Genomic DNA, 20,527 nt, shown 5'->3' on the forward strand with positions numbered 1-20,527 from the left:
CTTTGCACATATTCTAAAAACAAAGGAACGGAAAACTTGCTAATTTGGCTGCCTTTACGGCGCACGACTCTGAATAAAAATTCTGCTTTCCAGAATATGAACAGCTATATCCGGTGGTTTAATGAACCCATTGTTTCCATGTAACATTCACCAGAGCCCCAAAATCACCCTTCACATAAACGCATCAAAATATTATCTCACGATATTTAATATCTAACAACGTCCTAACAAAATTTTATTTCAACATTATTATTATCTTCCGGCTTATAATTAATTCTCATAATATCGCATTCAATATGATGATATTCAAACACGCGAGAGACACCTCTTTAAAAACAATCCAGTCTTTCCTATTTACCAGTTGGTCGAATGTAAATTTGCAAAACCGTGCGAAGGGTGAGATCGCGTTAAAACCGGATGCTCCATTTATCTTCATTAGCCGCGAAGCACGGTTTAGGATCAATCGGTGATTTCGTATGCATTGTTCCCCGACTATCGATTCGTATTGGCAGTTTGCTCACGGGAGAAATTGATCGTTCGGACGCGAATTCCTCTCGCGAATCATCCGTGTCAATCCATTGGGGCGCGCGCGTGAACGCGTCGAACTCGACCCCGATCATCTCCATGGAATTGGCCGGCAGTTTTTAATCGAACGTAGCACGAGTAGAGAACGAAAATGACGATGGAAACTATGTGAATCTATAGCCGCGAAAGTGGAGGTAAACGTTTGCCTTGGGTTCTAACCGAAGTGGCCGTTTCACTTCTCTGTCGATCGCTGGTGCAGCAAGAATCGAATTAAAACGGGCGTGAAACGGATACGTAAGAAGACGCTTGTAGAAGATCGGTCCTCGTGAAAATTCCGAAGTGGCCTCGACTTTCCTCGAGGAAACTTGGTCCCGCGAGAGGGCAAGCTTTGAGAACTTCTCGCGACAGGATAACGCTGAACTTTCGGTCCATCTCGAGATCGCCTTATCTGACACTGATCGTTATTGTATTACACCGTCTTCCTTCTTTTTTTCCCCCTCTATTCCTTGTTTTATTAGTTGGGAACTCTTGTCTAGGGAAGTTGTTGGTAGTTTTCTTTTGGCGTTTTTTGTGCTTCGTGTTTTAGGAGATCGTGAGAGCTTACCGTAAGTCCTTTAATGAATTAAAAGGTGTAATGGCGAGAGGAGGTTAGTGAAAATTTCTTGTACAAGATACGTTAATTATCTAAGTGTTTAGCGTATGTGTTTAGTTTAAATAATAATGTTTAGCGCAACAGATTTGTTTAAGTAGGTTCAAGTGCAATAATTTACTTGGGCAATGATTCTTCTTGTCAATGTTGGAATTGTGGAAATAAAATAGCGTTAGCTTGTGAATCAAATTAACGTGATCTACGTTAATTTCACTCGTTGTAATCTTCGAACTTTTAAAAAATTTTAAAACAAACTTTATTTTTATGGTTCCATAAAATTTCGAAGTAGCTTGCGATATTATTATTATCCACTGTTACAACTTTGGTAATTGCTATGGCTTTACGATTTTACAGTTTCTCACATTTCCATCAAATCGCACAGTGTCAGGCTATTTTGTTTATCTTCCTTTATTAAGGAAAATTTCACTATAAAAGAACTTTTTAAACCAGAAGTTTATAATTTTATTTCCTACTTTTCCTTATATACTAAAACTTGTAAATATCGTAATTCAATTAAAAATATACATTATCTTTTTAACATACACAATTTCTAATCTGAGATTCACAATTTTTGTTATTCCTCTCGGAACTCTATTTGAAGGAACATTCTATATGTTCAGCCAGCATCATCTACTCTTGATTTCGCATTTATGAAAGTATAAAGACCGAAAGACAGTTCAATTTGCTGATCGTAACAAACGAATTTCTTCGTAACAGTCGATGGAATTCGCTTCGCGGATTCCTATAAATACAGAAGAGGTTTTCGATGAATTCACGGTTGTATCGTCTCGCGAGAGAGATCTTAAGCGAAAGATTGGTTTTGAGCGAAATATCCTTCTCTTTTACTCGAATAGGAACAATGACGTTTTTCATACATTCCTGCCGCCTTACGTAATTCTTTCATAAAATGTATTTTCGAGGTGCCTTTTGACAGTTTGATGGAATCACATCAATCGAGTTATTTACTCGCGTGTGAGCTGTATCTGGAATCTTATTTCATTTCATTTTTCACGATGAAAACAGTTTCCATGTTTCATTCTCAACTTTATAGTTGGTCCTACTTTTATGTCATATGATAGACATTGATTTAGTATTTTTCTACGATGTTAGCTTTTATAGAAGGTACAATATAAAAGTTGTTTAACTTGTCAGGTCGTATCGTTATTAGTTACAGAATTTTAAGAATAAGAATTTTTACGCGTAATTAAGAGTTACAGCATAAGAAAATTATAATTGGAGAATTGTTACTTTTGTAGTCTTCGTTCTTGCCATTACATTAAGTTGATTGCAATCTTCATTAAACGAGGAAATACTTCTTGCTTTACATTCTCTCGGCACCGCCCCGACAATGTTCTTATACGTATCTATTATACCGCTTAGTTTCTGCAGATGATGCAAGAGGAAAATTTCGTATGAAAACAGATCATGACAAAATTGCACAAAAATCAAATTATTTTGCTCGTCGTACAAATTTAATATGAAATCACGTCGTAAAATATTTCTTTGTTACATGTACTTTTTATTCTCACAGAAATAATTATTCATGGAGTATCTTGAAGTAAAGAGACTCCTTAGTCTGTAAGATTCTTACAAGATTATCATTTAAAAATAACAGTACAGTGTGTTTTATTAATCCATACGAGCTTGTGTTAAATATTTTATCACGCGATTGATATCGTTAATTCTCTCGCGACGTGTATTTTGTTGTAATTTCTGCGCAAAACGTAGTTGCGTATTAGGAGAATATACGCGTTTGGAAGGTTTCCACCGACCATGTCTTATGCGTTCGTTGAAGTCTCCATAGACGTATATTCTGTGATCGAATCCGTCAAGCATTGAAATCTTCGCCCTCGAACTTCCTCGAATCTTGCAACGTGTTCCTATCGGCGGGAAAGCTTTAAGAAAGCAGAATCGAACATTTAGAATTCGAAGTATTGTACAGCTCGCTGCCTCTCAATAGCTTCTAGACTTCCTGTTTAGGCAAGATAAAGCGAAAGATCCATCGGAAAACACATCTAAAGATTGCTCCGCTTGTATCAGGCTAACAGACCAGCGTAGAAATAGCTGGCAAGAAATTGAACATTTTCATACGATATTGTGTTACGAGATTTGTTCTAGGACTGTCTTGGAATATTTTTGAGAGGAATTTTGTTAAAAAATGGAAAATGTACTACAGCTATTTATTGACTAATTCTTTGATGATATGTAATTTAAAATAATCGTGAAATATAGCTATACTTATTTAGCGTAAAATACAATAGCAGGTATATAAATATATATCTACATCTACATTAAACGTATAATGTTTAAAAAGGTTCACGTATGGGAAGAAAAGTCGTGTTAGTTTTCCAAGCGGAACAATGCTAGGCATACAATTTTTAATGCGATTTACGGACTTATATTTCGGTAATAAATATCGATTATCGAAGTAAGCTTTCAGCTGCGGTAACCGCAGTATATCGAGTCTGGCGAATCTATATGACGCATGGCGCGCGAAATGGGGTTGTAATGTATTAAAAAAGTATGATCATAATCACTTGGAAATCTAGTTTAAAGCGTATAAAACCAATATAATATGAATTTAGCCAATATCATTCATATGCATAATTTTATTGAGTTTGGAAAGCATAGATATGTGTAATACCATTTGAATTTAGTATAAAACCATTTGAATTCGGAAGTTACATTTATACATTAAAACTTGTTCGTGTAACGTAGTAATTTAAATATTACCATAAATTCTGTGTAATCTAATTTATCGATTTCTGCTTCTCGTGAATTCTTGATAACATTAAAAATATTCCCCTCTTTTTATTTTGTTTGAAGATCGACTCATCTTTTATTTAATGTTCAGCAAAATTTTCAGTTTTATTTTCGGTTTTATTTTTCAAGTCGATACTAGTTTCATTGAAATTGTATTGTTAACGATAGTATCGACTAGCCAATTCTAGAAATAGGAATGGATTATCAGCGAAAACTACGAACGGTTGAAACAACTGCCCCGTTAAACTGTAAAACAAATTGTTCGTAAAATTTGTACATTTAGTTATTTCTAGAATTGATTGGTTAAAACTATTATTGACGGATTTCACATTTTTACCATTACCTATCAATGCAAAGAATACTTATCAAGTAAATTAAAATTATATCCATGTAAAGGAATTACGATATTCATAACAAATACCCTCAAGGGCTTTTTTACCTTTCTCGTTCTTCCACGGATCGAAGAACTTCACAACCAATTCCAGTTTCAAAAAAGGTAACTCGCTGCCGCGAACTTTAACTACGTCTGGAGACCTGTCCAATTTAAACTGCTTAATAATTCCAATCAGTTCGACCAAACAAGATGTTCAAGGGCGTTAACCTTTCAGGACTTTCTCGTAGCCCGAATCGTATCCGCCTGGTGGCTTTATCAAGATTTCGTTCACTAATCCCGTGAAGGCGGCTGCCCCAAGTCTCCACGCACCGAATTAATTAAAGTTCTCTCGCTTCGAGTTTGAACTACTTTTCGTCGATTCGCATTTTTCGCCCCCTCTGCCGCCACTCGCCTCGTTTTCAACAGCATGTCGTTAATTAACTATAGTCTCGTAGGGAATCGAGCAGTTCGCGTAACAGTCGCATTTAAATAATATCCGCGGTTCACCGTGATATTACAAGAACCCGATATGTTGTTCGAATTGCGTTTAAACAATTTGCATGAAACGAGAAGTGCAAATTAGACGCCTGCTATATAATACCGGGGATGCATTATAACAACGCCGGTCAAGTATTTCCCTGTGTAAATAACAATCCCTCTGGATTATCATTTAATCTCGAGGCGGGAAATTCGGATATTTTTTCGACGTAGGAATGTTGAATGGATTTTCGTTTATTTTCCCTGTTATTCGTCGAAAATAGAGCTCGTGAATTTTGCCAGAGTTCTGGGGCTTTATTGGAAGCATCGAGGGATTCGAAAGGAATTTGCAGTGAAATTTTGATCACTGAAAGGATCAACGTAATGAAATTATGTAAAAATTCCAATTTTCGCGATAATTACACTTCGTTTCTGTCGATTTTCGCACCAGAAATCGCATGAATCGTTAAAGTTTTTATTTCAGTGATTGTATATTTATACCACGGTAGTACCTATCATTATCTCATGTTTGATATTTTCTTTTTTTTTTTTATCGAGAATTCTTCGATGTTAGTTGATCGCTGATGTTTAAAAAAGTAGCGAAAATCGTAAAATTGCTACAATGATACAATGGATTGTGAATTATTCTTAAAAAAGTTCCGAGGAAAGGATTTCTAATTATGTTTGAGATCCTCGTCGTTCTTTTTCCCCCTTCTCAAGTACTTGTCCACTTTCATGATGTTGATCTAAAATCGTCTTAACGGGAGGAGTTTTATACACTTTGAAGCTCCAAGTCCTGAATCTTTTGCTCTCTTTTACTTAAGGGAGTTTGCAATTTTGTGGAACAGGTTGGCAAATAGAAATAAGGGGAAACGAGATGCGCAGGTACGCTTGTATGAGAGTTAGCTTATTTGCCTCCGACTTGGATTAAATAAAAATGAAAGAACCGTAGAGTCCTTGATCGATCAACCTGTGTTAGTCATATATCTGGTTCTATTCTCGCATTTTTTTACGCTATAGATGGTATACGTATTAATAATCACAATTCCTGAATAATTCTATTTGTTACTCTTTAATATGACTTTTAATATTAACGGGACTTGTAATATTAAATTCAAGTCCGGATTTTATGTAATAAATGTTCATCAGATATTAGCTAGCAGATAGAGGCTTATAAATTATTGAAAATCAATTTATTTATTTTAAAGGATGTAATATAACTTTGCGTTTTTAGTTCGATATGTATGGAATCTAAATGTTTACGTCTCATTGGGATTAAAATTTCTCTTTGCGGCCACGAAATATTATATACAATTTTTGTCAAAGAGTTGTAATCCATATTTTCTAAAGAAGAAAGCCTTCTAACTGTTTTTCTTCATACCCTTTTGTTTCAGAGCTGGAATATGATTTACTTCAAGCTTCCGTGGCATTAACAGACGACAATAATTTGTACATCGACGATGGTCTCGACGGATTTCCAAGTTTTGGCTTCCGACCTGGCTCCGAAGTTAAACAGCCGTATCGATTATATTTGCCGGAAAAATTGCCAGCAGAGTTCACTTTGGTGGCAACTTTTAAGCCGACGTCATTTAGAACCAGTTATCTCTTCGCCGTTCTAAATCCCTTCGAAACTGTTGTGCAATTAGGCATCCGGATATCCGTAAGTACATCAATTTACACATACAAGGGATACGTAAGGGATCTGTAGGGAACAATAGAAATATAGTATCGAAGCTAAAAGTGCGACTTCATTCTATTTTATTAAACGTTGTACATTATCTTCTATTCTTACGATACAACCAACATAAAATGTTTTTGTAATCAAATAATACACAAGTATTTCTATTTTAAATTCAGAAATATTTCCATTTTTAATTTTTCTATTTTAGTTAAAAATGTTAATGAACGATCACACTGTCGTATCCTCGTTACTTTAACAAAACTTAAAAGATTTCTGATAAGACAGGGTTCGCAGTCTCACTCGTCTGCTTTCATCGCATTACGTTTCATAAAACTGTGAAATGAAACACAAACGATTCGGGTCTGAATATGAAAGCAATCGGAAAATAGGCAAAAATTTCCAAGTACAATCGGTCGATTTAGAAGGAACCGGCTGCGGTGGCGCGATAGACTTTTAAGTCGACGCTCCTTGTCGGTGTATGGAGGGCATTTCCTCATGTTTCCCAATATCTTTGAGGCCGTTGTTGTAGCTTGCCGGGTCTTCAAGTTTCTTTGAGATCTTTCACGTTTCCTGCGGCACCGTTTCCACGGGTAATACCGCTTCTACGTGTTCCGCAGCGAAAGCAGCTCTCCGTTGCTTTCGACGTTTCGAAAGAGAGTACGATTCCCATGAGAATCGATAGCGACGGATTGAGACCGCGCGAAAACGCTTCGACTTTCGAATCTCTTGGCATTTTCTCCCGATTCAAACCGATCTAAAGAAAATTCTACTATTTTTAAAATTAAATATAAAATTCTCTCTGTTATAGGATGGTCCAGGAACAAACCAGAATGTCTCACTGGTCTACACCAATTCTGATTTGCATTCGCATTCGGAAGAGGTGGCGAAATTCACGGTGCCGAAGTTGACAAAGAAATGGTCGAAGATCGTAATCAGAGTATCGACAACTGATGTCACCTTATATCTAAACTGTCACGAAATGGCCAAGCAACGAGTAACGAGGATTCCTCTGGAGTTGATGTTCGACACAGCCAGCACGTTGTACATCGCTCAAGCTGGGCCTCATATTCAAGAAAAATACGATGTAAGTACATAAAGGATTTTATCATCTAGTATTACTGTTGAAATTGATGTAGTCATTGGAACGGCGCTGAACTAGGTTGGATCTGTTTTGATTTTCGATAACGAAACTGTAATTTCTGGTCAGTGGTTTATGACCGAATCGAGTAAATTGGGCCGGAATCGATTAAACCGACTATAAATTTTACTTTCCTAGAAACTAAACAAGTCGAGATTCATTGTGATATCTATTGTAAAAAAGTGGCATATGTTATTAACAACCTACATAACGATATTCAAAAATAACAATTTCAAATTCAAAATATCATACGATATTTTTAGGAAATTTTCAATTGTAAATTAATCTGTGATATCTTGATTCAGAGACGTTAACTTTAAAACACAAATTTCATAAATATAAGCGTGTCGATTATTTTTATTTATTTATCGTTATGCACGAGCAATCTTCTTAAAATTGAAACGTTACGAACGAGAAAACAGATTCAACTTTGCTTTTTCAACTATCCTGCGTATCACATCTCACTACGAAATAGTTCGTTTGAGAGGTATTTCCTGAAAATAGCAACTTTATTAAAGGAAACGAGTTCAAAGAAGCATGTAGCTTCCCCTTTTAGTTTGTGAAAAGACGAAAATGATCGGTTGAAGCGTTCAGAGCCGTTCCGTTCTTAAGTAAGTATTAAAACTTGTCTCTCGGGTCTCGTCGAGTCAAACAGACTTGCCAACGATTACGGATTAACCTCGAAACGCAATGGTCACAGAACCGTGAGTAGAAATATATCTCTCGACATATAGTTATGTACATAGTTACGATCATATTTAGGAATAAAAATTTAATATCAAGTTAGTCGAACAAAAAGTTCGACGAAGTAGAAAAAGGGAAACAATCTTATTGAAATAATGTCGTGTCGTGGAAAAGAAAAAGGCTTAGGGAAAGGTGGAAATTGGAAAACGCAGTATCGAAATCCTGTATACTATCTCTTTAAAGGATTCGCCACAGTCGTTATTTTTTCAAAGAGCTTTCATGGTATATTAGAATTGACTTGGTTCTTTAAACTGCTTAACTAAAGGTACTTTCCGTAAAACTCTTTGAAAATTATAGAACGTTGCAAAATCTTTCCGCAAGCTTTTCGAAATTCAACGGATTGTACTATTCCTGATAATCGTAGAATAAATTATAATGACACGACTCGATTAAATGTTAAGTACGTGGAATAATCACTATAGTTACTCTGACAAAATTTCACGCAATAGAAGTATTCAGCGATTATCGCCACGAACAATAACTTAAGCACATTTATTGCAATTTCGCTTGGCAATCGGATATAGTTATTTGTAATTTTAAGACCGTACCGTTCGGTACATCGATTTTCTGGTTGCCATTTCAAGTCGTCGCTTAACGATAATTAGCTTCCATACCGATGCACTCCGATTTTCCGTATGCCGTGTACGCGCCCCATAACGATAGCGTGCAGAGACAATGATTTACTTTGGTTCTTTGTTAATTAGCCACTGACGATAATTGTTGCAATCTGGCGCGTTGCAACATTTCGTTATAATTATATAGCAACGCACTACCCGGCGAAGGGAAATTATACCGTTACGATTAATACGCTCCGATTTATCGGCAAAATTACTACCGTTCATTTTTCTACTTTTGATCATTTTTCTTTTTATTTTTTAAATTTCAATTCTGCTCAATATGAAATATTATACCGACGGTGTTTCTCTCGTGTTAACTCATTTTTATCGACATTTCTAGTATCTTTGCATAATTTTTATTTCGAAGAGATTCGAGTGGAAATATACGACGGAACAAATGTATGTATATATATGTAATTCATATTAGTAATACATTAATAAACTTGTATAAATATTCGCAAATAGCTCCTATCATTTTTAAGTGCATACATATATAGAATCATACGTTGTTTCATACTTAAGGTTGAAATTGCCAAATGAAAGGATACCTTTTAATGTAGTAATTTATGAATTTGTATAAAATGTGAAACAGAATGCATTAGATTAAATTTCAGAAAAGATTTCAAAGAACACCGATCATAATTCTAAAATACGGACGCATCGTATTGATTTTTTATTTATAGAAATTTTTTCTCATTGTCTTTCTGTATTGGCGATTTAGCTTTGATCCAGGTTTCGTCAATTATGAAGCATTCTGTATGTAGAACGGTCGAGTATCAACCAAAAGCGATTAATCTACGGTATTCTCATTGCGAGAATAAAAATACCCTGGACATTTCACCGCGAAGTATGATGAAAATACCATTAGCTGGCTATAAAAATTATTACGGTGGTAAAGGGAGAAAAAATACGGCGTATAAAGTGAAATAATGAGATGGGAAAAGAATAATGCGAAACAAAAGCGAGATCACCGGTGAATATTCCAAAATATCGTTAATAACGATATTCTCGTATCAGATAAATATTTCTCACGATTTGCTCGCAATTATCGTTGTGCTCTCCTGTTGTCAACAGTATTTCGGCATTAATCTGGACAAAGTGAACAAAAGGAATTATCGACCTTTGTGAAATCTGTTTGTTATATCGTTTTTAATCCTGTTTTCGACGAGTAGATATTAATGAAATAAATATAATTGTAATAAATAATAAATAGTAAATAAATAGAAGTAACGTAGGTATCGTAATAAGAAAATTGAAATCTAGTGAATTAACTATGGTATATTTCAAATAGAGATTACTTGCTTTGTTTAGAATTTGTTTTTAGACGTGAGACTTCACTAATTAGACCTATAACATTTCTATTGTTGCGATGCTGTCAATTTTACACAATGCGTAAAGCAAACAGCTGTCTAGCAAGATATTTTCGAAGCTAGAAGCAATGGTTTTTGTTGAAAATGTATTACACATACGAGAATCGTTCAGAAAGTAATATCCGTTTTGAAATAACAACGATACAAATGCATCTTGAAAAGTTTTCTTTATTGGTAATTTTAGTATATATACTAAGTTATTCTTCAATACAACCACTAGCCCTGTTTGAACACTTATCGTAACGTTATACGAACTTTTTGTACGTTTCCGTCATATGCTTCCGCCGTCAATTCACATAACCATCGTCTTACTCAATTCTTTAAATCATCGTTTCTTGTGAAGTATTATCGACTGAAAAGCTCTTTAAACTTTTGCAAAAAAAACGCAATGAATATCATTTGCAATGAAATCGCAGACACGTCCTTGAGCCCCTCTGTAATGAGAGACGGGCAGCCTGAATGCTTACGATCACGTACAGCTTCTTTGTTCTTATTGAATCCCGCACCCACAGTCTTACTAATAATTCATCCCTAACCCTATTACCGTTAACTGTTGTAAATCGGTGGTGAATTTCTTTTGGAAGAATTTTTACAGACAATATTTGAAATATTTAAACACAAAGTCTTGCATAACTTACGTCAATACACGAATAAAGCTAGATGATCTTTTCGTAAGTACATTTTATCGTTTTATATGGCTTCTGTACGGATAGTACTTTCTGAACGATCCACGTAGATCAGCAATAGCTCAGATTGAATTAGTGTAATCGAATACATTTTGATTAAGTTTAGTCGGTTGATGAAATAAAATATTTCAGTCACTTCTAAAGTGGTCGATAAAATATTAAAGGTTATTTGATTATCCAAGCGAAGGAATGAACACTTTATATATTTTATGTTTTTACATATTTTACTATGTTTCAAAATATGGTATTGATCAAACACTCAAATTTAGCCATATTCAATGAATAGTTCACGATACTATGACGATTCGTAATATTGAAAATTAACTGTAATTACAATTTCATCCGAAAAATTATGAAATTATTATAGAACGTTGTCGTTTCTAGATAAACATCTAAGCCTCGAATAAGATTAATGGTAGGATGATATGTACTTGACCAATAAAAATCGTTATCGAGTTTCGTGTTTGGAGAAACATTGCGCGTACGAGACACCGTTAAAATCGTCATTAAATATCTAAATGAAATCGGAATGGACGCGAGCTGAGGTTTGTCGTGCGACGATAAATAAATAAAACTGTCGGGGGAATCGGGTCAACGCGACAGCTAAACTGGAAGAATAGTAATTGCTATCGAACGAATATTAACGCGATCTGCTTGCCTGGTCTTTTACGTTTTTTTTAACGCGCCGTGCCTCTACATTCCATGCTTTTTCGAACTGCTTTTTAATCACTGCCAACATTACGAAGACGTAGGTGTAATTTTGATTCTATTTATAAAGCGTCGGATATAAACAAATTTGTTTTACTTTTAAAGTAAATTATAGGTGATTAAGCTACTGTTTAGACGGACGAATATTATGTTTCAAATAACTGGCTTGTTTATTAGTTCAAGTTTATTGAAAATTTCATGCTACAGATTCTTGAAGATATTAAAAATTTCATAATATAACGTATTGCTGTTTTTTCGCAGCCGTATAAATTGCTTTCAAAAAAAAAAAAAATTATGGAAAAATAGTCAGAGATAAGCTAGGTTCAAAACAATTTTATGATATGAATTTATGAAATCCCAGCAAGCTTTAAATGTAGCATATTCTTCGCTTATTTTCTATCTAAAATACATACATATTTATACATATTATGTACATATACATATATACATATTATTATAATCTTAATAACGGGTCAGATTTATGATTTAATGATTTTGCCGATAAACGAAATGAAAATTTGTTTTCACGTTGGCTCCACTTGTTTCAATTAACAAGAGATAAAATCAGTCTTGTTGATTAGTAAATACCAATAAAACTAATAAAAGACAGAATTATTTGTTTTATCGATATTTGATCAGTTAAAAAGGACCTCTCGTTATTTGCAGGTACATGTTCTAGCAATCGAAATGTTATTTCGCATCGTCGATCATACACCCGTTTCAAATATTGAAAAACGTCGAATCGAAATTAATTTTGAATCGTCGAATGTTTCTATTTTGCGAGCACGCAGCTTGCGTGAATAGTCTTTATTCAGAAAAAAAAAAAAAAATACGAAGACACTCGTTTGGACCGATTAAATCGGCTATTTAATTCAATAGCTGTGGTTTATGCGGAATCCTGACGTGCCTGAGTTAGACAGAATTTGACTGACAATTTATTTTCCAAGCCGCTGATTCCGCATTGTTTCAAAGGGTGAGAACAGAAAATGGGAATTCCACTTCATAGAAAGCCGAACAGCGTTTCCGAGCAATCGGGAATATCTTTTATTAATGGAATTATATCGTTCAATTGGAGGAAATTGGAGTTTGAGGACATTTCATAATCTTCGGTGTGACCGATTAAATTTTTACTTTCGTATTTTCTTCTTCTGTTGATCGGAGTCATTTAAGCTCGTTCGTGGCAAAGAGTTACATGACGTTACACGTAGAAGTTTACATTGCATTATATGTATATGATCACTGCTGAAAGTAATTTATCTAATATCAGTTTTGACATAAAAAGTAAGATATTGAATCGAGAAGCAACAACTTTTTTAAAGTACACGCGCTAGTTTCGAGTACATTAAATACGTCATATCAAAATTTTTCGTTTTCATAGAATAGACAAAAGCACCAAAAGATTAATTACTCTTTAGAGATTTATACAATAATTCTATATCTCATAAAGTTTCTATTTCATTGTCGGAAACCCATCGAGAATACAATAATTCGCGTTAATGGCACTTTAGTCTCGCATGTACGTATAATAACTCACAGAATAAATTACAAAAATTGGGACACCTGTAAAAATCTTTTATGAATATATTATTCGCGTTATATGAATTATTTTGAAATTTCCTTGCCATTGTAAAGGGAATCGACTGTCGTGATTATATTGGTCAATAGGTCTATAGGCATATTTATCGAAAAGCAATCGTTTTTCCCAAGAAGCTATTTCCATAGAAAACCACATGCACGTACACCTACGTCTCATCGAATGATTCCATTCGTTGGATGGCGTGGTTCCTGAGGGACGTTCTTATCGAGTGTTCACTGCTATTTCCATCCGACAGTCCCCTTTCACCATGCTTCCTATACCTGGCCTTCTCATATTCTTTTAAAATAACTATACCTGAAGAAGTTTTCTTTTTCTGAATTCCTTCTTCATTCTGCCTCTACCGTGAGGTATCGTATTGTATTCTTTTTCACGTTTCGTCCGCTCGAAGCTAATCCCTCGCAAATTGCCTGGATGCTTCACAAGGCGGCACTTCCAAAAGCAGATATCTATCATCGATGTGAGAATATCGAAAATTTATGAGGGAAACTCGGTTATTAGTTGATAAAATGTTTATACAAGGTTCGGTGGATTTATCCAGACGAATTTAATAGATCGAGACGAAGGGTGGAAAATGCTGTTAAATTGCTCGGCTTTCTCTGTGTCTCAGGGCAAAGACTTCGACGAGCCAGGGTAAATCTATGCTTTCGACATTAGAATTTCATAAACTCTGGTTCGATTATGAATTGACTGGGAATTATTTATAGTACAGAATTCGCTCGCAGCAGTTTCCAACCACGCTTTCGCAATTTGTTTGCCGAAATAAATGATCGAACTAGGTTCGGAGTTCGGTAGCTTGACTTAAGTCAGTCCCATGAAATGTTTTCCTTTAACGTTTAATGAAATCTCCGTCCAAGTGAATATTACGACGAAGATTGATAAAGATATCGGGATCCCCCGAATTCCCGAAAATCTCCACATTAATATGAATTCAGTTTACGAAAAAATATATTTCGGTTAATTACGGTAATATTTACGATACAAACGAGTATGATGTGAGATTTATTATTTCCACAATTTATCACAAAACAACGAGAAAAGTAGTCGTTGCTGACAAACGAATACGACAAAAGCAATTAGTTTCTATTCTTATTTGTATGATATTTCGAAGATATACATTCTCAGTCAAAAATCTTGGTACATGGTTTGTTTCTGATAAAGCGTCAGTACTGGTGTACCAACGTAGATTATCAGTGTAAAATCGTATGCACTCTATAGTATATACATTAGCACAATGTACCCCTAGAAACTTTCTTTGTCGTATACAGTATCGATTTGAATGATATTCCTTCGTATCTTTCAACGACTACTCTACGAACGAAATACTCTAAAAACCGCAAAAACTTTCAGTATGACCTGATATTTCGTTCGAAGGCAGTCGACAGATCACAAATGTGCTAAGAAACTGTTTAAAAAGAACAGAATGTCTATTTATAGTCTGTTCGGTAAAGCTGTAATTTTTCAACTTTGCAACGATAAAGAAAGACGATGCTCTGTCGTGTGACAGAAGCGGGGCATTCGTCGAATCTCTCGATTTTCGATAGGAATATACATAATCCTTTCTTCAGACACACGATATACGTTATCGAATAACGCATGTCGGGATACAAGAACGGTGTGGGACGATTTAAAAATCGAACGCGGAAAGTTCGACGCAACAAAAGAAGGTGAATCGAGGTGGAAGATCTGACCCGTGAACAATTCGTCGTTTATCTACGTGTGTCGTCGAGCTGTGCTCGTTCTCTCGCCTTTCTGTCTCGCGCGATTACTTTTCTTCCGAAGTAATACCTCTTGAATTCTTTTATATTTTTCTATCTTCTTTCTCTTCTCGTTGTCTCAAACGGAAGAAGTTTGCCGGAGCCAGTATGAATTCATCGGAATGACTCGACTACGAATCGGATGCAGCTGGCTTGTTTTAACTCGATCAATCAAAGCCAAGCGAACTATTCGGTTCGGAGACTACTTTAAAGCTCTTCAACGCTTCTAGTTTCGGGGATGTAGTAAGGAGAAGACGAGGAGAATGATCCGCATGGAATTAACGAAGTTTCAACAATATCGCAAATATAATCTGAAAATATAAATTGTAAGTATATACAAATAAGTATATGGTATAGATAAGGTTATACACATAAATTGTAAATGTACAAAAATTTTGATATAAAATACTAACAATTGTAGAACTTTATTGGAAGATCGAGGACAGGTTTTGCATTTTCTGAAAGCTATTTATCGACAAAGTTAATATTCGCGTCGAAAATTGCAAGTTTCTCGAAGGGAAATGGACTTATCTTGAATCTTTTCAAGAAAGAAGTGACCTCATAACTTTGCCAGAGAGTTTACAATAAATTACCTAGAATAATTACACTTTGTTGCTTTCATCTGGAAAAAATCTTTTCCAAACCTTCCGAAACTCCTTAAACAATATTTTTGTTTTGCGTCCCAATTTCGAGTCACGTAGTTCTTTGAGGTCAAAGCAACCTACGATCAATTAATGTACCGTTTGATCGAATCGTTCTGCCAGAAAATTAAATTTGCTTTCAGCGTGTGTAGCGCCATTCCAATATCATGCCGCTTATTTTTTGACCTAAAAATACAAGAAACAGTGTTCCAAGGGTTTGTTAACTGTTCATACATCTCCAACCTAGAAACCTCGTAAACGTATTATACCTATCGTTCCTATTTTCCTTTTTCCAGAATTCGATCGATCTCCAGTACTCTTCGCTTTTGCTTCAGTTTGAATGCCAGTTTCTTCCTTTCTATTTGTATGTTCTCAAAAGAGGAGTGTAGCGTTTTGCTTTTCAAGAAGTTAGGTATGTTTCACGTCTTCGCATACATATTCCTAATTCTGCAGTGGCGTTCTGCGGCTTCACCGCACGCTTTAATCATTCCGAGATGCATTTTGTTTAAACTCACTCAAATTTGGGGAAGAGGATAAAGTGAGAATAAATAGGTAATTTTCTTAAAAGGCACATATATATGTATAGTTTCATTTTGGGTCTCAGTATCGACAGAAGAAATATGATAATGCAGAATTACAATTTTACGATAATATCTATATAGTATAATATAGTATAATATTTATAAAAAGATATTGGAAAATTCCATTCGTTTTACGCATCGAATGAACTTTATTACGAACTAGGAAAGTATTATTCTTTGATGATACTTAGTTACATACTCGCATTATGAAGCACTAACAAGTTCTACGGAATTTTCGACGTCCCAGCAACTTCTATCGTGGGAAAAGGTATCGAAATTAGAAATCTCTCAAAGTTGCTAAATAATTCAACAAAATTAGATTAGGATCAGGATTTCTTTTAGTTCGAAGCTTTCTATTCGACGTATTAAATAAACTTTCAATTATAAAACTATCCAGGTTATTTTCAAGACCGTTAAATGTGTATATGCATGTAAAACGCTTTATAGAATCCCGTGTTATATTTGGACAGCGACTTGCAGGATCAAGCTTCCGGAAAAATCAGCGAGCGTAAAGAAGAGACCGCGGACGCATCGCGTGTAATTATTTCGCGGCGAAAGCTGCAACGGTCTTTAATTTACGATCGAATCTACATAAAAGGGCCGTAAGTTACGTAAGAACGTGGCGGGTACACCGCTTTTGCTCGCATTTTACATCGGTGCGGTTACGTTTACAGCGGCATTATAATACCTTCGTGTAAGTTTCATCGTGTTTCAAAGATAATGTAGCATTCAGCCTTTCCGGACCCGTACGATCTAATCCGTATTTTGCATTACTTATTAATGCCACTCTTTTAAGCGGTAAATGTAAAATAACTCATAGCCCGATACTTCGCGAGGTATTACGTCGTTGTTTCGGATGCACGCGTAAATAACTATCTGGCGAACTGCATATTGTATTGCCATATTTTTCTTAAATTATCCCTGAATCTACATCATTGTTCATGAAAAAATTAATCCCTGTTACATTGCGTTTGACTTTCAGTTGATATTATTCGGTCGTGGATAATCTACGTATAAAAATCAAAATCAAGCGATTCAATTTCGACTGATCTACATACATTTTCGTTCTATTTCAGAATATATATGACAGTAATAATGATAAAAAAGAAAATTATTGTTCTGACCTTTATCTGTAATTTTATCGAAAGTATTTTACTAAAAATAAGTGTTCGTATATTTTTTAGTAATATACATATGGATATCGAGCTTGGAATGAATATTAGATGAACGTCATTTTATAAAATCGATAGGTTACTTCTGGTTTGAAATGATTTATAAGGGATTGATTAAATTAAACTAATAATGTAGAGATTCCAAAGTTTCAACAGCTTTAGATATGGAAAAACAGATATTAAAAAATGGTATTTATTTACCAGTGAATATTTAAAGCTTTAGATATTCGTTGTTACGTTGCATTGAAAAAGGTTTATGATTTTAGTTTAACGATAAAATGCAGGTTTGAGATATTAACTCTGCAAAATATTAATATGAATTGTTACAATCCAGTAAATATCGTTTAACGATTTCCGTTTTTAATTGAAATATAAAAATTTACTACGCTGTTACATTTTCAGCCCTTATTTACTTTGAAACAATTTTCATCGATTTTTGTTATTCGGCTCTCTGAAAAGTTATAGATTTTTATTTGAAAAGGTGGACATGTAACGGACGATGGACGTGGTCATGGAAAAAGTTTGTAAGAAATTAATTGCATAGTATTAAAATGGTGTTGCCGCTAGTAAATGTGTCAGCATGAATTATTCAGGGGCCACTAATTGCAAAAAAATGTGGTGCCGCGCAATTTGCAGTTCTCCATCAATGAAAGCAGTAACATTGTTCCGTAAAATGTGCAGTTACAAAAACGAAGTTAATTTTCTATGGTACAAGAGCACGATATAGACGTTAAATTGTATACTTTCGACCAAAAACTTTACTTTATTCACATTGAAATGATACTCGATTAAATAGTAAAAGCGTGTTATTCCTTCTTCGGAAATGATTTAATTGCATGACAAAACACAATTTTGATTATCATATATGAATTGTTAATGAAATTGTTTTCACGTTTCGTGTCGTCTACGCGTTCAGGTAAAACATTAATTTATTTAACTAATTAAGTGGAAACATATCGATTACGTCGATGATATGTATTTATATCAAAAAAGGAAGAAATACGAGTAAGTATACGACCTATGCTGAAACTTTCTATTTTCGTTTTCTCATTTCCCTGATGTCAGTCTAATACCTAAAGTTCAGAATCAGCTAGACGATCTTCGTGGCGAATCTTTGGCGAAAAAATCTCGAGCTTCCTTGGAAGGACTCGCGCGTAAGGATAGCCAGGCTTGGTTCGCGGCCACGAAGGTGTATCTGTATTATTCTTTAGGATCGTAAGGATATATAACCACGAAGAAGGGAATGAACAACGGGATGGGGGAGTATAACGAGGACGGAGTGGATGCGCATGGTGTGGCGGAGCATAAGCCAGAATGTGAAATGCGCCATCAGCATCAGGGAGGACGTACGGCGGGATAAAAGCGTAAACCGACGACTACTTTCACGTCTTTCTCCCTTTTTCCTTAAGAAGAGGCACGCGATACTCGAAGCAACGGTGTTCTTTCGCAAGGAAACCAAAAACGAGCTTCTTCTATGCGAAATTAACGGGGTCAGAGACGCCCTTTGTTCCGCCCCATATTCTTGGACCTTCTCTTTCATCGTTTCTTTGCGCCTGTGTTGGTAAGGATTTCCTCCCAAAAATCTCCTAGTATCCTTTGCTTTCGCGATATTCTGCTTTTTTTCCTGCGTCATCTGCTGATCCAGTTGGATGGCTCGTGAAAATCACGAAGATTATTCGCGTAGGGAAATGGAATAAGTACGCCGTGCAAAATTTCGAAAATTTAACGTAATAAAGGTGTATATGAACGGTTTGATTTCAGTAATTTAGAAGGGAGTTTCTGTTTTATATGGTCATTTTTCTACAATTCCTTATCTTAATTAATTGTTCATTGTACCAACTATTGTGACAGGTTATTAGCAACGCATTGTTATCAATTGAAATTATAGGTAACTCGAGTAGTTTTCAGATTTTACAAGAGAAGATTTAATTTGACAGAAGTGGAACGTTTCCTGCTGTATGAATAAGAACTTATATCATAAATATAGAATATATTTTGACGTATTAAAATATTACAAATAGCGTATGCCGATCATTCACTTGGATGAAATCGATCGTGAATGGTAAAGAGATTGATTAATTCTAGATATTAGCATGTTACGTTCTTAGCCTACGAGCATTATGGTTTCTTTCTTTCTCTGAATTGTTCTCCGTATCTGCGTTTCTTTAATGAGCGTCGTTACAACCGTGGAACAGGCGTCGGGACGTAGAGATTGCTTCGTTATATGAAATTAGCCATTTAGAGGCAGCCTTTCCCGCCCGGGTACATGCCTTCTTCATCGTTCCATAGCCAGCAGAACGAATTTCTTTTTATTACCCGTAGTGAGAAAAGAAAGAATTCACGTGCATATAAAGTCTTTTCATTCATAGCGCTAATTATCAAAATTCACTATTCGATTTTGTACAATGTTATAATCGAAACGTCTAAAAATGAAAGCATTTCGCTATAATCAAACAGATTATGAATTTTATATATTCAGATTATAAATTTTACTTCTATAAATCAATGATCCAAATTCGTTTCTAAACACAGTTAATCCGTTAAAAACTAACATTCTAGTAATTACTAATAAATTATCCAGAAAATGTTATTAATAGTCTCAGAAAAATAAAACGATAATACAATACCAATGTTGCGAACATAAAACCACAGAAGTAATGACAATCGTTTCGTGAAAATTTTGGAAATCTAATGGAAGTATCCAATATAACGAATCGATATAATTGCTTTCGATTCCCTTTGTCGATTAGAAGCTCAAGCGATATTCGCGTTTAGTAGCGTTCGCTTCTGTAATGAGAGTCATTACGAGGAAGATGGGCGCGACCTGTCGTCGAGGCTGATTACTCAATTAAAATTAATCATTTAAACGCGCGTCGTCTTTTTCATACACGTCGCATTACCTTTTAATCGCCTACTTTTTGATATCGTTTTGGGATGTTCCGTAGCCGTCAGACATTTCGCGAAATAAATTTAGCCGGACGTAATTGTTTCGCACTCGACGCGCGCGGTTTGAAAATGTGCTGCAAGCAACATTTTAATTCGTTTCTGTTG

General features: G+C 35.1%; 1 protein-coding gene across 6 annotated transcripts in view; it reads left to right on the plus strand.

Moving 5' to 3' along the window:
- LOC126917452 (collagen alpha-1(XVIII) chain) overlaps positions 1-20,527 on the plus strand; it is a 343,182-nt gene that overhangs the window by 73,805 nt on the left and 248,850 nt on the right. For all 6 annotated transcript variants that reach the window (XM_050724316.1, XM_050724318.1, XM_050724319.1 and 3 more), the window contains exons 4-5: positions 6,182-6,447; positions 7,277-7,552. In XM_050724316.1, coding sequence (XP_050580273.1) covers positions 6,182-6,447; positions 7,277-7,552 — 542 coding nt within the window. The remainder of the gene's footprint in view (positions 1-6,181; positions 6,448-7,276; positions 7,553-20,527) is intronic.

Source organism: Bombus affinis, chromosome 6 (genome assembly GCF_024516045.1).
Source record: "Bombus affinis isolate iyBomAffi1 chromosome 6, iyBomAffi1.2, whole genome shotgun sequence".
Taxonomy (NCBI): Eukaryota; Metazoa; Arthropoda; class Insecta; order Hymenoptera; family Apidae; genus Bombus; species Bombus affinis.